This window comes from Branchiostoma lanceolatum, chromosome 19 (assembly GCF_035083965.1).
Source record: "Branchiostoma lanceolatum isolate klBraLanc5 chromosome 19, klBraLanc5.hap2, whole genome shotgun sequence".
Classification (NCBI taxonomy): domain Eukaryota; kingdom Metazoa; phylum Chordata; class Leptocardii; order Amphioxiformes; family Branchiostomatidae; genus Branchiostoma; species Branchiostoma lanceolatum.
Genome location: NC_089740.1, coordinates 4,940,377 through 4,958,239, shown reverse-complemented (window position 1 = coordinate 4,958,239; position 17,863 = coordinate 4,940,377). Strand labels below are relative to the sequence as shown.

General features: G+C 39.4%; 2 protein-coding genes across 2 annotated transcripts; one reads left to right on the top strand and one right to left on the bottom strand.

The window, feature by feature from the left end:
• Window positions 1-100: 100 nt before the first annotated feature.
• LOC136425488 (superkiller complex protein 8-like) lies at window positions 101-5,617 on the top strand. Its single transcript, XM_066414367.1, has 11 exons — window positions 101-214; window positions 484-511; window positions 871-976; window positions 1,150-1,235; window positions 1,843-1,929; window positions 2,556-2,704; window positions 3,474-3,567; window positions 4,069-4,162; window positions 4,451-4,543; window positions 5,031-5,109; window positions 5,516-5,617. Exons 1-11 carry the CDS (start codon window positions 203-205, stop codon window positions 5,603-5,605), a joined length of 918 nt encoding a protein of 305 aa, XP_066270464.1. The 5' UTR covers window positions 101-202; the 3' UTR covers window positions 5,606-5,617.
• Window positions 5,618-9,641: 4,024 nt separating this feature from the next.
• On the bottom strand, window positions 9,642-17,461 carry LOC136425524 (uncharacterized). Its single transcript, XM_066414402.1, has 6 exons — window positions 17,282-17,461; window positions 16,984-17,157; window positions 14,139-14,330; window positions 12,868-13,011; window positions 11,517-11,684; window positions 9,642-9,968 (listed from the first exon to the last, which is right to left on the bottom strand). The coding sequence occupies exons 2-6, from the start codon at window positions 17,059-17,061 to the stop codon at window positions 9,711-9,713; spliced, it is 840 nt and encodes a 279-aa protein (XP_066270499.1). The 5' UTR covers window positions 17,062-17,157; window positions 17,282-17,461; the 3' UTR covers window positions 9,642-9,710.
• Between the last annotated feature and the right edge of the window lie 402 nt (window positions 17,462-17,863).

Sequence of the window (17,863 nt, the reverse complement as noted above, 5' to 3'; positions counted from 1 at the left end):
AATTGAGTTAGAATAATTTTTTAATTTTTTCCCTAAACATTGCTGCTTGAAGGTTTTTACTAAGTATTTCCAGATAACACCATTTTTCTCGCCTCTCCTGCTACAGTGCTAAAAGTGACCTCTACTGATTGCTGAGCATAATTGCATGTGCAAAACCCCTGCAGTCGGTTCTAATCTAACTTATTGAAAGTTGATATTAACCATGAGCTCACAGGTTGGTTTCCGTGACAATACAAAGTGTGTGTTTGTCTGTTTCTTTTGTGGTGGGTTGCAGTGCAACTTGGAAATACATAGTTTTACTTTTACTTTACTAGTTTTAGAATGCCTGGTGCAGTGCTTAAGTTTAGATATGAGTATTTCTTTTTACATTTGTTTGGATTTTTTAGTTTTATACAAGGGTCAGAAAGACAATTATAATAAGATTACTACTATGTTTCATGTAACCTGTATTGATTGCTTATGTCTTTTAATTATCTCCAACAGTATAGCATCCTGTTCAAACAGGAGAACGGTAAGTAATGTCTACACTTTACTTTCCACTATATGTATAGCAGTAGATACTGGCCTGGCATATTCAGGTCCAGGTCTTGAGGATGAGGGTCTGGACCTTAAACTGGACCTGAAATTGCTACAGAATAAGCGTTAGTTAGTTCCGGGGTGTCAAGTTACTAGGTCAACACGTACACTTATTTAGATATTGAGAGCATTTGTCCCAAATGAAAATGACTAATTACTTAAAATACTCTTTTCCGCTTACACACATACACACATACCATATAACCTCCTTGCACATACATACACTCACACACACGGCCAAAAACAATAGCAGAGAAAAGTTTTGATCTCATGATATAAAAAAACGTTTTCCAGCCCACGATGACGCCATCTGGAGCTGTGCGTGGGCGCGGTCAGAGACCGATGGCGTGGACAACATCGTCACGGGGTCTGTCGACGATAGTGTAAAGGTCTGGAAATGGTGAGTTTACACAAATGAAAATCTTTTTTGTTTACATACACTGTATTTTCTTCACATTTATTCTTTATGCAAAGTTGGCAAAGGCTGTAAACAGTGAAATATGAAGCAAGTTTTCATTCAGCAATACCCAAACTTGTCACTAGGGGGCACTAATGTTCCTTTGTTTTGAACAGGGTTGATGAAAAGTTGGAGCTAAGATGGACCCTTGAGGGACACCAGCTGGGTGTGGTGTCTGTGGACATGAACCAGGAAGGAACCAGTATCCTTTCTACATTGACGTTCAACTGTCTCCAAGTTCAAATACATGTGTTACTCTGTCATTACCTTTGTAATGGAGGTATTGTTTGGGGTGTGTTTTTGTGTCCACAATTATGTATTTGCCACATTGTATCCATGTCGGACTGTTAGGAAGCAAAGTCAAAGATCCTAGAATCGACAAATCTTAAAGAAAGCTGTGGTGAATAGCTCTTGTTGACATTTTGTTGTAAAACATAACCTTTTTTTCAATTAGTTTACTCTTTGAAAGTTAAAAATTTTTCATGGCTTCTTTTACATGTAGAATGTAAAAGGTCGTTCGTCGTACTATAACCAGTTGCTGCTGCGCCGCGTGCCTGCGAAGCTGGTGTGTTACTCCGAATGGCGAATATATCTGCTATATAGATATAGATACAGATACAGAATGTCACGAGAAACAGTTTGACATACATACGATTAACTAGCTTAAAGGTATATTGTTTTGTAAGCCTTCTAACATAACATGCATATTCCTTGCTTGCAATTGCAGCTGGATGAATACTTACATATTAGTTTCATATTTTTGGCAACAGATTTTGTCCATTTTGTACGACCCTTGACCTTTTCACTAGTGGTTGCTTCCAGCTCCCTCGACGCCCATATAAGGTTATGGGATATTGAAACAGGGAAACAGATGAGGAGCATGGATGCTGGACCAGGTACCTTAACCACATTAATTTTTGACTCACACATAATATATGCGCATATTGATTAGTCAAGTCTTGCTCTTTTTGAAAACTTAGGCAGCAATGTTTGCTTCCTTCTTAAGTTTTGACTAACATATAATATACATGTATGCACATATTAATTCATTAAGTCTTGGTCTATTTGAAAACTCAGTTATCAATGTTTGTACCCTCTGAAAGATCATCTAGGGGTTACTAGAGCTGTGTACCAGTACACTATACCGATACAGTACCGGGTACAATCAATTAGGTACAGGTCCAAAATACCTGAACCCTGGTGGACGTACTGGACTGGTACTAATCAGGTCAAGTGCTAGCCTGACTCAGGGGATGGCCACTTAGACACGTCTTATAACTCTGAAATTACCGTGGCAGTGCACTAAAGCCACATCTATACTTTACTCCAGCACATAAAACACATTTGCAAGGCTGGAGTCAAATTTTCATCTGTGTTTTCATAAAAATAATACCTAGCACAATTAAATGTTATGTTGTTACCAGTTCAAACATGCTTTTGTCCTTATTGAAAATCTACCATTTACTTAACAAGTGTTTTTGTATTTTTTGTCATTGACAAAAGACGTGTTTATTGGTTGTAGTTGATGCATGGACCGTCGCCTTCTCCCCGGACTCACGATTCATCGCGTCCGGCAGCCACGGCGGGAAAGTCAACATCTTTAACGTGGAGAATGGGAAAAAAGAAACGTCGCTGGACACGCGGGGAAAATTCACTCTCAGCATCGCCTACGTAGGTTTGCCAATATCACATAACAAACACCTTATTTTCCCTTGCTTTAAGTTCAACTAACTCAGGGCTCAAAATACTGGGTGCATGTGCACTTTTGTGTACCCAAAATTGGAGCTGTGAACTTAGAATCTACAATGTACATGTAATTTTTGACTGGGTGTGCTAGTATAGGGTTACATAATGTAAATGTAATGATTGTACACTGGTACAATGTATACAGCATATTCTTGACAGAGTCAGAAAAAGTATAAAACCATTGTTGTATTCCCCTATTTCTTAAAAATTTTGAAGTTATCTACATATAGGTGTGGGTTCACTGAAATTTTTCAAAGCTCAAAAAAGTTTTGTCGACATTCTATTTTATGTTGTGCACCCTTTTTTTTTTCTGTGCACCAGAAATTTACGTTAGGTGTTACTGTGTACCAGTACACCTATTCCCTACAATGCTTTCATGTGTAGATTACATAACAGGTGTTTGGAAAAAACTTTGTACCTTAAACATATGGTCCATACCTAAACTGTTGTAACTGTTCCTGAAAACAATTTATGTACACACCTCAGCACTTTAGAGCTTGTGCCTCTTCTTCTAAGTGCAGAAATTGCAAAGTCATTACAAGTTTACCACATTACTGTACATGTAAGTTATATGGTAATAATAACTATGCAAGTTTTGTATGGATGTCTTTGTGGTTGTCAGTGATCACTTTTGTTGTCAATACTGTAACATCAAAACAGACAATAATGTTTCTTTATGTGTGATATTCTACAGAGTCCGGATGGGAAGTATGTTGCCTGTGGAGCCATCGACGGCATCATCAATATATTTGACATCACAACGGGGAAACTTCTGCACACGTTAGAGGGTTGGTATTTTGAATTTTAAACACGTTTTTGGCGAAGCCTCAGGGGTGGAGCCATATTAAGACATTCATGTACATGCCATTTTACACTGTTTTATGTTTGGTTCAACTCTATTTGATTACATCAACAATTTTAAGTATTGATTGATTGCAGAAGAGAGAACAAATGTATGAATGAACAACTGAATGATGGATTTATTGAATATACCTGGTTACATAAATCCGCCACTTTGAAAATCAGTGGGTTTGAGGGATCTCTAGTAGCACCCCCCCTCCCAGGTATGCACAGTTTACATATACAGATATCTAGTAGCACCCCCCCAGGTATGCATAGCTTAGATATACAGATGTGCATTATACCGGGGGACGTTGGGTTCAAGATCTGTTTGAACGTAGCTTTTAAGGGTGTCAGAATTATGTACCCTGGTGGAATTATGTCAGTAGATGTTACATGCACGATAGATCAGAATTTACATGTAATGACAAAATGAATCCTTGTCTCAGGTCACGCTATGCCAATCAGATCGCTGGCCTTCTCCGGAGATTCCCAGCTTCTGGTCACAGCTTCAGACGACAGCCACATCAAGATCTATGACGTGTAAGTACCAATCCTTGCTGTCATAAGGCTGTACTGTGTTACTTTTTAAGATGACATGCAGATTTTGTTTTCATCTGTTTTCCACATTGTGTTGCTGATGTTGAGTTGGATTTGTTCATCTGTAACCTTGATCCAATGAAGCACTCTTATGTGAGCATGATTTTAGCTTGGATTTTTAGGCAGGGTGCCCCAAAATTGGGGGAAGGGGGATAAATGGATTGACAATTAGCTTGTAGCTTTACATGTTAACATGTAACTGATATGTTGTTGTTGTTTTTTTACTAACAGGCAGCACGCATCTCTGTCCCATACCCTAAGCGGACATGCATCCTGGGTACTGAACGTGTCATTCTCACCAGACAACACTCACTTTGTATCAAGGTAAGGCATTATATGGTATGCTTCAAACCAAACCAGATTAATAAACAGCTGCATGGTTGAAATACAGTGCTGGTCTTCAACTTCGACTTATTGGGCCCCCAGATAACCCCGCAAGGGGCAAAGTGGGGGGGGGGGAGGTCCCGGGCTAAGGCGGGCAGGCCTCCAGCCTGGCGCGGAAAGACTCAACGGTGGGAGTCGTAACAACCGCGCCAGGCAGGGCGTTCCACTCTGGTATGGTGCGAGGGAAAAAAGAATATTTAAATGAGTCTGTTTTAGCGTTGATTGTTTGGAATTTTAGAGTGTGGCTACCCCGGGTGCGCCCCTGAGCTGGTTTCAGAAGATTGTCTGTGTTCTCTTAGAATATGGAAAAAGCATAGAAGTATGAAATATCATTTCTTTATTTGTGATACTCTACAGAGTCCAGATGGGAAGTACGTTGCCTGTAGAGCAACTTGACAACTTGATTTGACATTGATTTTTATTCCAGTTCCTCAGACAAGAGTGTGAAGGTGTGGGATGGGAGGATGAGACAGTGTGCACACACGTTCTTTGACCATCTGGACCAGGTACATAATCATATAAATACATTTTGCATTGCAAAGAACATAGTAAGATATGTTATGTCACAAGGTAGGAATAGATATTCCAAATTTTCTGCCAATTGTTTAACATATTTAAAAGGTCAGTGACCCTACTGGGCATGCCTGCATCATATAATTCATGACCATATATTGTGTGTGTGAAATGTGTGAATATGATTGTGTTATTCGATGACAGATTACATATTAATCTATAATGTTTTTTGCATAGCAAATGTTATAGTCCACTGTGTTCTGCATCTGTAGTGTACATTTTGTAACAAGAAAAATAGAGATTATTTTTCTATGTGTGTACAAAAAAAGTGTGCATTTTTAGAAACTAAGATAGTCTTTTTAAATTACTAACTGCAATTATTTTTCTTTCCTCAACAAGGTCTGGTGTGCAGAGTACAATACCAACGGAACCAAAATTGTGTCCGTGTCAGATGACAGGGCCATCCACATCTATGACTGTCCTTTGTAAATATGTACCTTAGCTTTAGCCCACCTAGCCTACTCATGTATAGCACACTATAACTAAAAAAAATACACTTTTGATGTGAAAATGAAGTATTCAGCTCATTTTCTGGTGGTTGTTTTCAGCATATTTAGTTATTTTTCATGATAATTTGCATAAGAAACTTGATAGTAAGACACTAGAAAAAGGGGGACTTTAAGAGAAAAAGAGAAAAGTTGAGTCTTGTTTTTTGCCCCCGGCCCCTTCTTTGACTCTATTGTTCTTTTGGTATGTCCCTAAGTTGCCATGTATTATATTTAGTATAAGCTACATTTTTTTACATTCCTTGCTATACTTTCTTGCTGTTATGTCAATGGTTTACCTTAAAGGAATACCTGATAAAAATATCAGTATAGTTCATAAAATATTTCTTGTTGCGTATGTGTATGTGCTCACTCTAAATCTAGAAAAGTTGGTGCCTATAAAAAATGTGATTGTTAGTTACATCATCTTACATGTAACTTGTTTAATGTTTTGCCATCTATTTGTTTTTCCGAACAGTCTCTTGAAAATAAAAGTGGCCTCTCTATTTAAGAATTCAACCTTGCTTGTCTACATGTAGTTGTGCAAGATATATTATAGTCAGTTCTTTGGATGTTTGGTTACAAGTACACTGGCTTGGTGTCCTTCAAGCTCATTTACAGTTTTAGCCATATCTGTGATGCGCTTAACTTTATTGCAGCAAACAACTTTTGAATGATAATACCTATACAGAAATTATCTAAACGGGACGGGATATTCCAGAGGAGCTTTTGTACACCCATGCAAGGCCTGCTCATATTGGTTCATTTAGTCCTCACTAGTGAGTCATGTTTGTCTTGCGCATTTGATGGGTTTTTTTTACAAAAGGAGAAGAGATGCTGATTTATATAGCCTGTAAACTTGAAGAGGCCTTTTGGTCTTTTTTTAAGTGGTCAGAGTTGAGCAAAACAAAATGGAGATAAGGAGTCAGTCAATCTGTCACCAGATTGGGCACATGGCAGTGCCCATCTCCATTCTGCAGTCCTTGGGCCACACAACCTTGTACAATCACAGTGACTATAGCAGTGGTAGTGATGTGTATTCAACTTCCATACTCGTTCCCAAGTACTGTACTGAGTGCAAAGCAGAGAGTGCAGTTAGTACCATTTCTAAAGCCTTTGATATGTTGTATAACTGGGCCGGAGATCAAACTCATAACCTACCGAATGCAAACCGAATGCAAGGCGAACACTCTACTCACTTGGCCATTGCAGGGTTTTGTGACTATGAGACCTGAAGGAGGCCTATTCAAAATGTATAGCGAAGACTAAAGTCTTGCTTGCCATACAATTGATCTCCATAATGTTTTCCTTACCACAAAATGTTTGCAAAGAAAAGGATGTAAACAGATTATCACATGTAATTTGCATACAGAAGTAATGAGAGGATAGATTTAAAGTGAAAACATCACCGATGACATTTTATTAGTTTCTTGTTGACCTGTACATAAGTGAATTCGGTGCAAAGTGACATGTATATATATATATACAGAACACTTAGTTTCCTATATAAGGCCACAGCAAGTAATTTTTACGGATGACATCAGCGCGCTCATTAATCTTCGCCTGATTTGAAAATAAAAAACAAGAAATTTCATTGCCCTCCGACGGTGGTCAACATGCCAAAAATTGGCAAATATGTCGCAAATGTTGACAGTCTAAGGTGTTTCATTGCATATGAATACCCAGTGTAGTTCCTGCCCATGATGGTATGACAAGCTGTTTTCTGCGTTTGTTCTAGTTAATTGAGCTGTATACACATCTTCAAGAACAGCTTAATGTTGACAGTCTAAGGTGTTTCATTGCATATGAATACCCAGTGTAGTTCATGCCCATGATGGTATAATAACAAACTGTTTTCTGCATTTGTTCTAGCAAGGACATTATATAAATAATGGGGGGGGGGTCTAATTTATTGAGCTGTATACACAAGGTGTTTCATCGCATATGAATTCCCAGTGTAGTTGCTTCAGATGATGGTACAACAAGCTCTTTTCTGCATTTGTTCCAGTAAGTCTATTGAGATGTATACACATCTACAAGGACATGTTTACATACATTAAATCAAGGAGTTTTTTATATTATATATGAAACCTCATTGGTTGAATACAGGAATTAAAGACCTGTTGGTCATGATATCATATTTCGTCGCCTCAATTCTTGTTTAACAAGACTTATGATCTCAAAATTTGAAAATATAGGAATCTTGTTTTTTTTTGGCCCGCCTTTTTTTTGTTGCCCTATCTCATTAATTTGGGAGTCTGCGGAGGATGTCATCCATAAAATTTACTTGCTGTGGCCTAAGTGAGATTGTTTGCTGACAGTTAAGAATACATAGGATCCAAAAAGCAGCCGGACACAATGCTAGACGTTTAAGAGCGGACGTAGAAAGTTAGGTAAGAATGTTAACCTATACTATCAAAGAAGTCTGCAAGAGCTATAGAATTTACAGACATTGTCTTCAGCTTCGTTCTCTGCTGTTGCTTAATAAACGTTTTTACATCCATTTTACACAAAATCATCAAGTAGTGCAATTAAAAACACCCTGTGTCCCTAGAGTTTTTCATGACCACATTTGCATATTTTCAGACACAAATGTTAACAACATTAGGTCTCTGCATCTTTAGAGGAATCTTGACACTAATATAAGTTACAGGTATGTGACACCATTTGTTGTGTATTATACACGCTCCTTATAACTTGGGTAAGTCTACAACGTGTGCCCAGCAACCGTTGACATAAGGGATATGATATGTATACTTCTTTGCTGTACTAGGTACACTGTCTATGATAAATCACCATGACAATATAATAGGAATACGTTTTGTAAAAATACACTCTATATCATAATGATACATTACAAGACCTTTGGTTTTGTGTTTGGGTGAAATCGGATTATAGTATTAGCTGTAGTTGTGTAAGTAGTACAGACCACAACACTGACATAGAGTCCCCATCTAGGCTTACAATTAAGTTTTACGGACCTGTACACATATGAGTTAGCATTATTAAGGTTGAAGTAAAATAACCGAAAAACCAAGTTTCGATTATCATACTACAGACTTGCTTAGCTCTCAGACCGTTGCTGTCATTTACCATTATTGTACTCTTTCTTAACCATTATGATGCCTATCTCGACGCCTTTTTTCATCAGTACAAGTGGATTTGTCTTATGTGGAGTAAGTAGGTATGTCCTATGTACAAAGATGAAAAAGATATCAAAACAGAAAACACACGATTTGAAAGATGTCACATTTGATGAAATAATTTTGATATATAACGTTACATAACTAATAGCTTAGCATCCTACTTGCAAACCGTTACATAGGGCAGATGCTTTATGGCCACTATTATGTCATGTGAAGTGATTTGGCTGTGATGATTAATATTGTAGTCCAGAATGTGCCACTAGCACTGTGGTGCGTTTTGGGATATTTCCAAACGTGTTTCAGGTATATTTTGGTTGTTCCAAAATGTGCCTCAGTAATATTTTGGGATGGGGCACGTTTTGAAATGGACTACGTTTTGGGATAGATCACGTTTTGGAATGCCGGAAGGGAGTGCGTTTTAAAATGGAGCACATTTGAGAATGGATTACGTTTTGGGATGAAGCACATTTTTAAATGGTCTACGTTTTGGGATGGAGCACATTTTGAAATGGACTACGTTTTGGGAAGAAAAACATTTTGAAATGGACTACGTTTTGGGATGGAGCACATTTTTAAACGGTCTACGTTTTGGGATGGAGCAAATTTTGAAATGGACTACGTTTTGGGAAGAAAAACATTTTGAAATGGACTACGTTTTGGGAAGAAAAACATTTTGAAATGGACTACGTTTTGGGAAGAAAAACATTTTGAAATGGACTACGTTTTGGGATGAAACACATTTTGGGGTGGACTTCATTTTGGGATGGACTACGTTTGGGATGGGCTATATTTTGGGATGAAGCACATTTTGGAATGCTCGCATAGTCACTGAACATGCCATTCCATCATGCGTCACGACATGTTTTGAAATGGAGCACGTTTGGGAATGCCACAACTAATAACCTAAGGGTTGTCTGAGAACATGACGGTTTCCAGGCTATCGCGAGAGTTCTCCCTCTTGAGTTTCTCGAGCGGTTTGGGGTCGTAGTTGGGCTGGTTGTTGTAGTACCCCTGGCTGGGGGGACGCGGGTCCTGGCTGGGCGGGCGCTGTTGGTCCTGGGCCCGTGGGGTGTTGTCGTAGTTGCGGGGAGTCTCGGAAGGTTTGCCGTAGTAGTAGCCGGAGTTGTTGGGTTCCTGCGGGTTGGGGTTGTAGTAGTTGTCCTGAAATAGACGACATTCTGAGTTAGACGCGGTAAACCATGTATATTTCTGCCGCAGAGAACAATTACTCAAGCAACTATAATATGGGTAGATTTTGGAAACGGTTAGACGTTTCAGGTAGCATTCACTACCTTTCGTTAGTGACTGGAAAAAAATTCTGGTACCGACTAGGTTTTAAGCAGAAACTATGAATTGATAAAGCAAAGACAATTTCTAACTAGAAAGGCCGTCATTTGCCCCTGAGCAAATACAACATGTTTAGCCATACTCCTCCCCATGCAAGAAGTGGGTTGTCCCAAAATAACCCCTGGGCAAATCGAAATATTAACTGCATGTAGGAAGGCAACATTTGCGAGAGCATCATACTTTGCCAATCTCCCTCCCGATGCATAAATTGACTGTTCCAAAATCACCCGTGCAAAACAATTCTCTCTACAAGTTCTGCGAGACACCATGAGCTTCTTACTGCAATGGCTCGCGTGTTTACCCGCAACATGACCTCAGGTAACCTGAAAAGAACACATGTTCTTTGGCCAGCAGCAAATGGAACGCCCGGAACCTTAGATAGAACATGGATTCTAAGATAGAACATGGAACGGGGACAGCACTTTTGACCCGTTTTTGGTCTGAAAATGGGTCCAAAAGTACCCAAAACGAAACATTTTGAAGTAATGTACACCAGAAATGTGATTGTAGTCTTGTAGGGACATGTTCAAGGCACCCTTGTAGCGAATTTCAGGTCATTTGCTTGTAATACCAGGGCACAGGAGCCAAAAATATAAAAAATTGCCTAAAAATGCCCCAAAAAACCTCCATAAAAATGATTTTAAGGCCTGTTTCAAAGCAATTTTAAAATCACCTGAGGGTATTTGCCTTCTTTACATCCTTGCCAAATTTCAGGTCGGTTGATTAAAAAATGGCGGAGTTGAATCGATTTGAAGATATGCCAGGAGGAGAAGAAGAAGAAGAAGAAGAACATGCACAAAAACAATATGTTGAGCCATACTAGGTATGGCTAAACATAAATAGTCCAATAGGAAACAAAAATCATAATTCTTTTTACTTTCTGAATTGAAAGGCCTAGGAAGCCTTCACCAAAGCTGGGCGTTTCTTCAATACCACAGGAAGGTAGACATAGAAACCATCCACGAAAGAAAAACAAAGGAATGGGATTTTTAGGCCAACATGCAATATAACTATGAACAACTATACGAAACTTCAACCCTGCCAATAAGAAATTGAGGCCTTTCTGTAATAACAAAAAAGAAGAAGGAAAGAAGCGACAGAAAGAAAGAAATGACGGAAAGAAACAACGAAAAGAACGACAAAGAAATCAGAGGGGGAAGCATATAGTAGGGCCTTCCCGGTGTGAGTGGATTTAATAAATCTGTCCGGACATGCAACTTGTACTCTTCAGTACAAACCTGGTGTGTTACGCCATGAGGCGGTTTACCGGTATATATGCAATAAAAACAAACAAACAAAGCATACACGATCATTCATTGAAGACAGGGCACAAACGAAAGTGTCAACTGAGTTGCCCGTTACCTTGTGCTCGGGCTCGTTGTTCCTCTTGTGGCTGAGAGCCTTGATGGGCGTGTCATTCCTCCGCGGGGCCTGGTTGTGAATGGAGCACACCACCGTGCGGCTGCGGAAATAAATGTAGCTCACGAACGCGTTGATGATGTACAGCAGCGCCACCAACCAGGAGAAGGCCTAAGTGCAGAGGAGAAAATATCGTTCAACATAATTCAATTTGAAGTTGTCAATGGTTACGAAAAAAATCCTTTTTGTTCTGCAAATTAGCTATATTTACCATATAAAAAAGTAGTGGTTTTCCAATATATCAGGCACCCGCATTCGATATTGATTATGAGGCCCTAATACCATTGGCCAGCAAAAAGTCATAGTTTATGCCCATTATTGGACCGGTCGCCTCGCTCACTCGGTGGTATATCTAGTAGCTATAGGTACCGGGGAGGTCTAACTCTGTCGCTATATACACTTAAGCTTCGGTACGGAAAATTATCCCTTTATTTGATAATGCTCATTCAGAAGAAGAGATTTCAGAAGTCAAATTTGGGTTTTATGTTGTATATTTCAAGTTATAAAAGTAAATGTAATTCTTTACAAAAAGTCTTAAATGTCATTAAAATAATTAATCAGATCATCATGCAGTGTCCGACGTAATAAGAAACATTAGAGTCCCAATGTAAATACCAAGACGGTGATTTCTATGGTGTAAACTATCTCTTTGTGACCCAACAATTGTCTCATCAATAATTTCTTACAGTGATTTGTCGGGGAAGCATTTTTATGAATGAATAATTTATGGAGTATCTTTAATCGAACGCGTAGTTCCCATATTTCAGTCACCCGGGAGTTGTATACACTGACGGGAAAATATTATTAATGATCATGCAATATTGTCCGATATAAAAACCAAAATGTTTTTTTCGTATTGATTTGGTATAACGTTACTCATACAAATAGCTTTTAGAGTGAACCGTTTGTTTAGACGTGCAAGAATATTGCACGCAGACCTGAACAGCGTCTTTATTTGAATATGGATACCGTTATGACCGTTATTTTTTTTAAATACGAATACATGTTTTTGGAAAGTTGCACAGGTGGTGCAATGGACAATGTACCATTCGATCTAGTTGTCTTTGTAACTCCTTTCCACAAGGTTTGAATATGAATTTAGAAGCCGTTATTACCGTTATTTTTTGAATGTGGATATGTGTGAAAACTTCCACAGGCGATGGAGTAGGTTCATGCACCAGTAGCTAAGTATATCTAGTGGTCTTTGCAACTGTATTCCGCGAAGTTTGAATATATATATAAATTTGAATGTATATACCGTTATGACCGTTATTTTTTGAATGTGGTAACTTACACAGGCGATGGAGTAGGTGATGTACCAATCGCTCCAGTAGTCATGGTAACCGGAGATGGGTGCATACTGGTCGGCAACAGACCACGTCTGCACAATGGCCGCCACAAAGTACAGAATGAAGGCGATCAGGGAATAGATGAAATCCTGCAAGAGGAGTGGAAAAAGAGCCATTAGGAAAATATAGTTAAAAAACAGTGGCAAGATACATGTCCACGAGATACAAAAATGAGTCAAAAATTAAACATGCCTCTAGCTCTGCAGTGCCTATACCAGGCCCAAAATCTAATAATTTAATTCCATTTCGTTCCATTTCGCACTTTCTGAGGACCCGCCAAAAACCGTAACGACAAGTCACGTTACGTAATAGTCCATCCATAGCTTCTATTTGAATTGTGCTGTTCAACCATAAATGTTCTTGTATTTGGCATAAGAAGTGGAGTCAAAATAGATTTTGTAAACTTGAGTGCGCCATCACATCCTCTTTTGTACTTACTCTAAGAAACAAATAACCTTCTATCTTGGCAAATGAAAAGGTCTGATGAAAATATCATCGCATATCCAGGACAAAAGATACAAAAATGATTTCCTTCTGCAGTACCAAGGTCACGCACCAGGGGGCCCAAAATCGACCTTGACCTTTGTTTTTCCAAGACCTACCCACATACCAAATATCATTACAATCCATACAGAGATTCTAGAGTTATTTTGACCACAAATATCTGGAAATACAGATAGACACACACACACACACACACAGACCGAAAACAATACCTCCATTTTCACGGAGGTAACAAAGATATACTGACCTACACACATACCAAATGTCATTATAATCCATCCAGAGGTTCTAGAGTTATTTTGAGCACAAATATCTGGAAATACAAACACACACACACACACACACACACACACACACACAGATAGACCGAAAACAATACCTCCGTTTCTTACGGAGGTAACAAGGATTTACTAACCTACACACATACCAAATTTCATCATAATCCTTCCAGAGCTTCTAAAGTTATTTTGACCACATATACCTGGGAACACAAACACACACACACACAGACAGACCTAAAACAATACCTCCATTCTCACGGAGGCAACAAAGATATACTGACCTACACACATACCAAATTTCATTATAATCCATCCAGAGGTTCTAGAGTTATTTTGACCACAAATATCTGGAAACACACACACACACACACAAACACACAGACCAAAAACAATACCTCCATTTCTCGCGGAGGTAACAAGGACATACTGACCACTAGATTCCAGTTATAGCCGCACTTCTTGCACAGGCCGGTGGCGTGGGTAATGATGAATATGAGAGTGACCAGCCAGCACGTCACGGCTACCAGCACCACCCAGTGTTGGGCGTCCCCCAGCACGGACACCAGGGACAGGTCGAAGTACGCGTACACCACCAGCAGAACCCACACCACAAACCCGAAGAACTGGAAGAAAACGATGAACCCTATGTCAGAATCAAAGCTCATTTTTATTTCATTTGGTAAAACCTTCATTGAACAGGGACGGGAGCCGTTGCCGACTTTCAACCGCAGTTGACCCGTTCATGAATATGTTGGCAATACCTTCCATAAAAATGATATTGAAGATTAGATTAGATCTAGATTAGATCTAGATTAGATTAGATTAGATTAGATTAGATTAGATTAGATTAGATTAGATTAGATTAGATTAGATTAGATTAGATTAGATTAGATTAGATTAGATTAGATTAGACAGCGATGGGGGTCGGTACCGACTTCCAGTAACCTTTGACCCGTCACACTTTCGGAAACTGACGAAGACTAGAGGACTGGTTGAGAATTTGATAAGTATCATTTCATAATTGTGTTGGAATCAAAGCAAATCTCTCTAACTGACATTTCGCAAAACGATACACGTTAATTGCTTCATGCTACATGGTTTTAAAACGCCATGTTCCAAAGAATCATTCAAAAGTCTATAATACAAAAATATTTCAGTAGAATCCCTGGCTTCTATGAAAGTTTTGATACACGTTTCGTTATCTGGAGTTGACGAAGATATTAGGAGACCATGTTGTCTTGGATATCAAGGACACACATAAAACATTGGCACGCACTTGCGAACGTGCCACGATAACAAAATCTCATCACTTGTCTATTGTAATTAGTATAAATCTATTATCCGCTTTACATGCAACAACAGTAACCTTCTCATCGCTGACAGCTTGCGTGACGATTCGCATTGTCGAACAAGAACATGACACAAAGCTGAAATTTTACAAAGGAAGACTTTGACATGTGTGATTGTACTACTACAAAGCGGGAGAGAGTTGTTATGGCTGCATCACCTACAACAGAACCCAACGCCAACAACACTTATAAATTATTCAGAGTCTTATAGATCGGATGTGGACGGTTTAAACATTAGTAAGATATGTGTTTGAATAGAGGATAACAAAGATATTCATCCCAATGTATCCGGGGCGTATTAGTCCTTTTGAATGGGGCTTACTTTAAACCCGTAATTTTGAAGACTTTCTGTATCTGCAGCTGTATAGCCGGTATAACCTCCCTTCGGTGTAACAGACCAGTTTCGCAGGCACGCGGCGCGGCTGTAGCAGGTTCTATTACACTGAACGATCTAGCTATTGCACATCTAACTGTTAGCGTTGTTTAAAGCTACCTAGTATTGAGGATGCTCCTACAGTGCTTGATTGCAACGAGTTCCACTCTACCATGATAGTTCTAGGTAAAAACGAGTTTTTGAACACCTAAGTTTTGGGTTGATAACTCTGGAACTTGAAGGCGCATGGCTATTTCTTGTTCTTTTGTAGCCTCACAGAATTCTGACAGACTCTGTAGGGGTTCGAATGCGTATGGCCGGCTGCCCAATTATCTTACTATTTTCACAGCAATCCAAAGGGGGGTGTCCCTGTGGTGTAGTGGTCTGCGCTTCTGTTACGCACAACATCTGGTTCTGATTACTTGGAACCAGAAGGCCCGAGTTCAACTCCCGGGTAGGACACCTCTGGACAAGAGGCGCATTGAGTCATACCAAAGACTTTATAAAAATGGTACATACTTCTGAAACAGTATGGAAGTTCAACACACTCCACTGCCAGTAGACTAGCCCCCTGCTGCAGTGACTGCACCACAGTGTGGCCCAGGGCTATGAAACGGGGATGGGCACCGCCCTATACACCTTATGGTGTGGGAGGATTTTAGCTAACTTAACCAGCAATACAAAGAGTCTAGTAGGGACTATAAAATAGCTGTGGTATCTACAACCGTCACTAACAAACACTGTCTAGACTCTAGACTGACAACACGAAAACAGGTGTTACCAAACTACATTATGTACGATTTCCCATCTTACTTGAATTGTTGAAGATAATTATGGCTGATTTTTCCAAACGCTGGAGAAAACAGGTGTTCAATGAACCCATAGCCATGTCTGTCTGTATCTGTATCTATATAGCCGGTATAACCGCCATTCGGCGTAACACACCAGCTTCACAGGCACGCGGCGCGGCAGCAGCTGGTTATATTACGCCGAACGGCCTGTCACGTCTAACCTTCGCACATCTAACCGCATGCATTGTTTAAAGCTATCTAATGAGGATGCTTCCACTGTACTTGGTTGTAACGAGTTCCACTCTACGATCGTTCTAGGAAAATACGAATTTTTAAACACATCAATCCTAGGTTGAAAAGTCTGGTACTTAAAGGCATGGCTATTGCTTGTCCTTTGTCGATACTTAGTTGTGTTCTCTTTTAGTTTTTCGTGGTTTGTTTTCGGGTGGCATGGATTTTAATGTGAAATAAAAGCCATATTCATGAAAGGGTTGATTTTTTATCTTTCCTCAATTTGCAAAATAAATCTTTGTCATAAAGAAGTAAAAAATGAGAAAGAGAAAAGTAAATTTTCCATTCCTTTGATTTTTGTGTATCTATAGCCTTCTGGTCTGTACTTTCAGACATAGTACCGTGGCCGGTACAAAAGCATATTTCAAAGCAAAACAATATTCTGTAATTTCATATGATCTCACTAAGTATCAGCGCTACCACTCGTTGGGTTCTATCCAGTTAAAATTTGTAAGACAAGAAAAATGCTTACCAGTTCCAAAAGATGCAATGCCCCGATGACACTACATATGTACTCGAAGTTGCAGCACGTATAACTGTACACTCCCATCTTGATACACAGCTCAAAAATCCACAGGAAAGCGAATTACGGTTTACAGTCCTCTCCTTTGAGTAGTTCTTGTCCGGATGATTTCAGATGAAACTCCTGTGGAAAAAAAACAAAAAAAAAACTTGTCAATATAACTGATACCACCAAACACATGGTTTATCCTGGTAGGTTGACTGAATTGAAAGCCTTTGAATAACCAACGAAAATAAGATATCCCTACCTTATACAGTACGTAAGCTCCAAGTTCGCGGCTTTGTGTCTGGTTAGTATAGGCGTGTACCCGGTTATATACTGTCCTCCTCTGTGTTTGTACGTTTCTAAGGGAATGTCATTTTCCATAAGGCTTTGAAAATGTCAAGGCGCTATCGTTATTGTCGGCGTGTTGAAAGAACAAGGACAGGTGTGTTCGTATGGCACCTGTGGCAACGGTCTTCACGGAGATGGTAACAATGTACAGGTAACATGATGACGCATGCTACTGTAAATGCAGAAATTTTCGCGATAGATAAAAAAAATGGAGTGTTCGCGGTGGTTTTGAGTTCGCGTTTGACACCATAGTAGCGCTACAGTCACACAATGGAACGGTCTTTCGCGGTGGTTTTAAGTTCGCGGTTAAAAAGTTCACCGCGAATACCGCGAACATAAAAACACGGCGAACATTTCTGCATTTACAGTATTGGAATCGTGGGAGGGCAACTTGTTCAAGGTGCGCATGCGCCTACTTTTCCCTCCCTTTCGCGTTGTGATGAACCCAAATAAATAAATAAATAAACAACAGGCTTATTTCATTAAAGGCTCCTGT

Bases quoted from the DNA above. Each gene is read 5' to 3' on its own strand.
- LOC136425524 (XM_066414402.1), bottom strand. From the start codon at position 17,061: ATGGGAGTGTACAGTTATACGTGCTGCAACTTCGAGTACATATGTAGT. The intron at 14,331-16,983 runs GTAAGCATTTTT...GTTTTCTTCCAG, and splicing joins CATTGCATCTTTTGGAACTG to TTCTTCGGGTTTGTGGTGTG. The intron at 13,012-14,138 runs GTCAGTATGTCC...CTCCTCTTGCAG, and splicing joins GCTATAACTGGAATCTAGTG to GATTTCATCTATTCCCTGAT.
- LOC136425488 (XM_066414367.1), top strand. The intron at 977-1,149 runs GTGAGTTTACAC...TGTTTTGAACAG, and splicing joins AGTGTAAAGGTCTGGAAATG to GGTTGATGAAAAGTTGGAGC. The intron at 1,236-1,842 runs GTATCCTTTCTA...CCTTTTCACTAG, and splicing joins CATGAACCAGGAAGGAACCA to TGGTTGCTTCCAGCTCCCTC.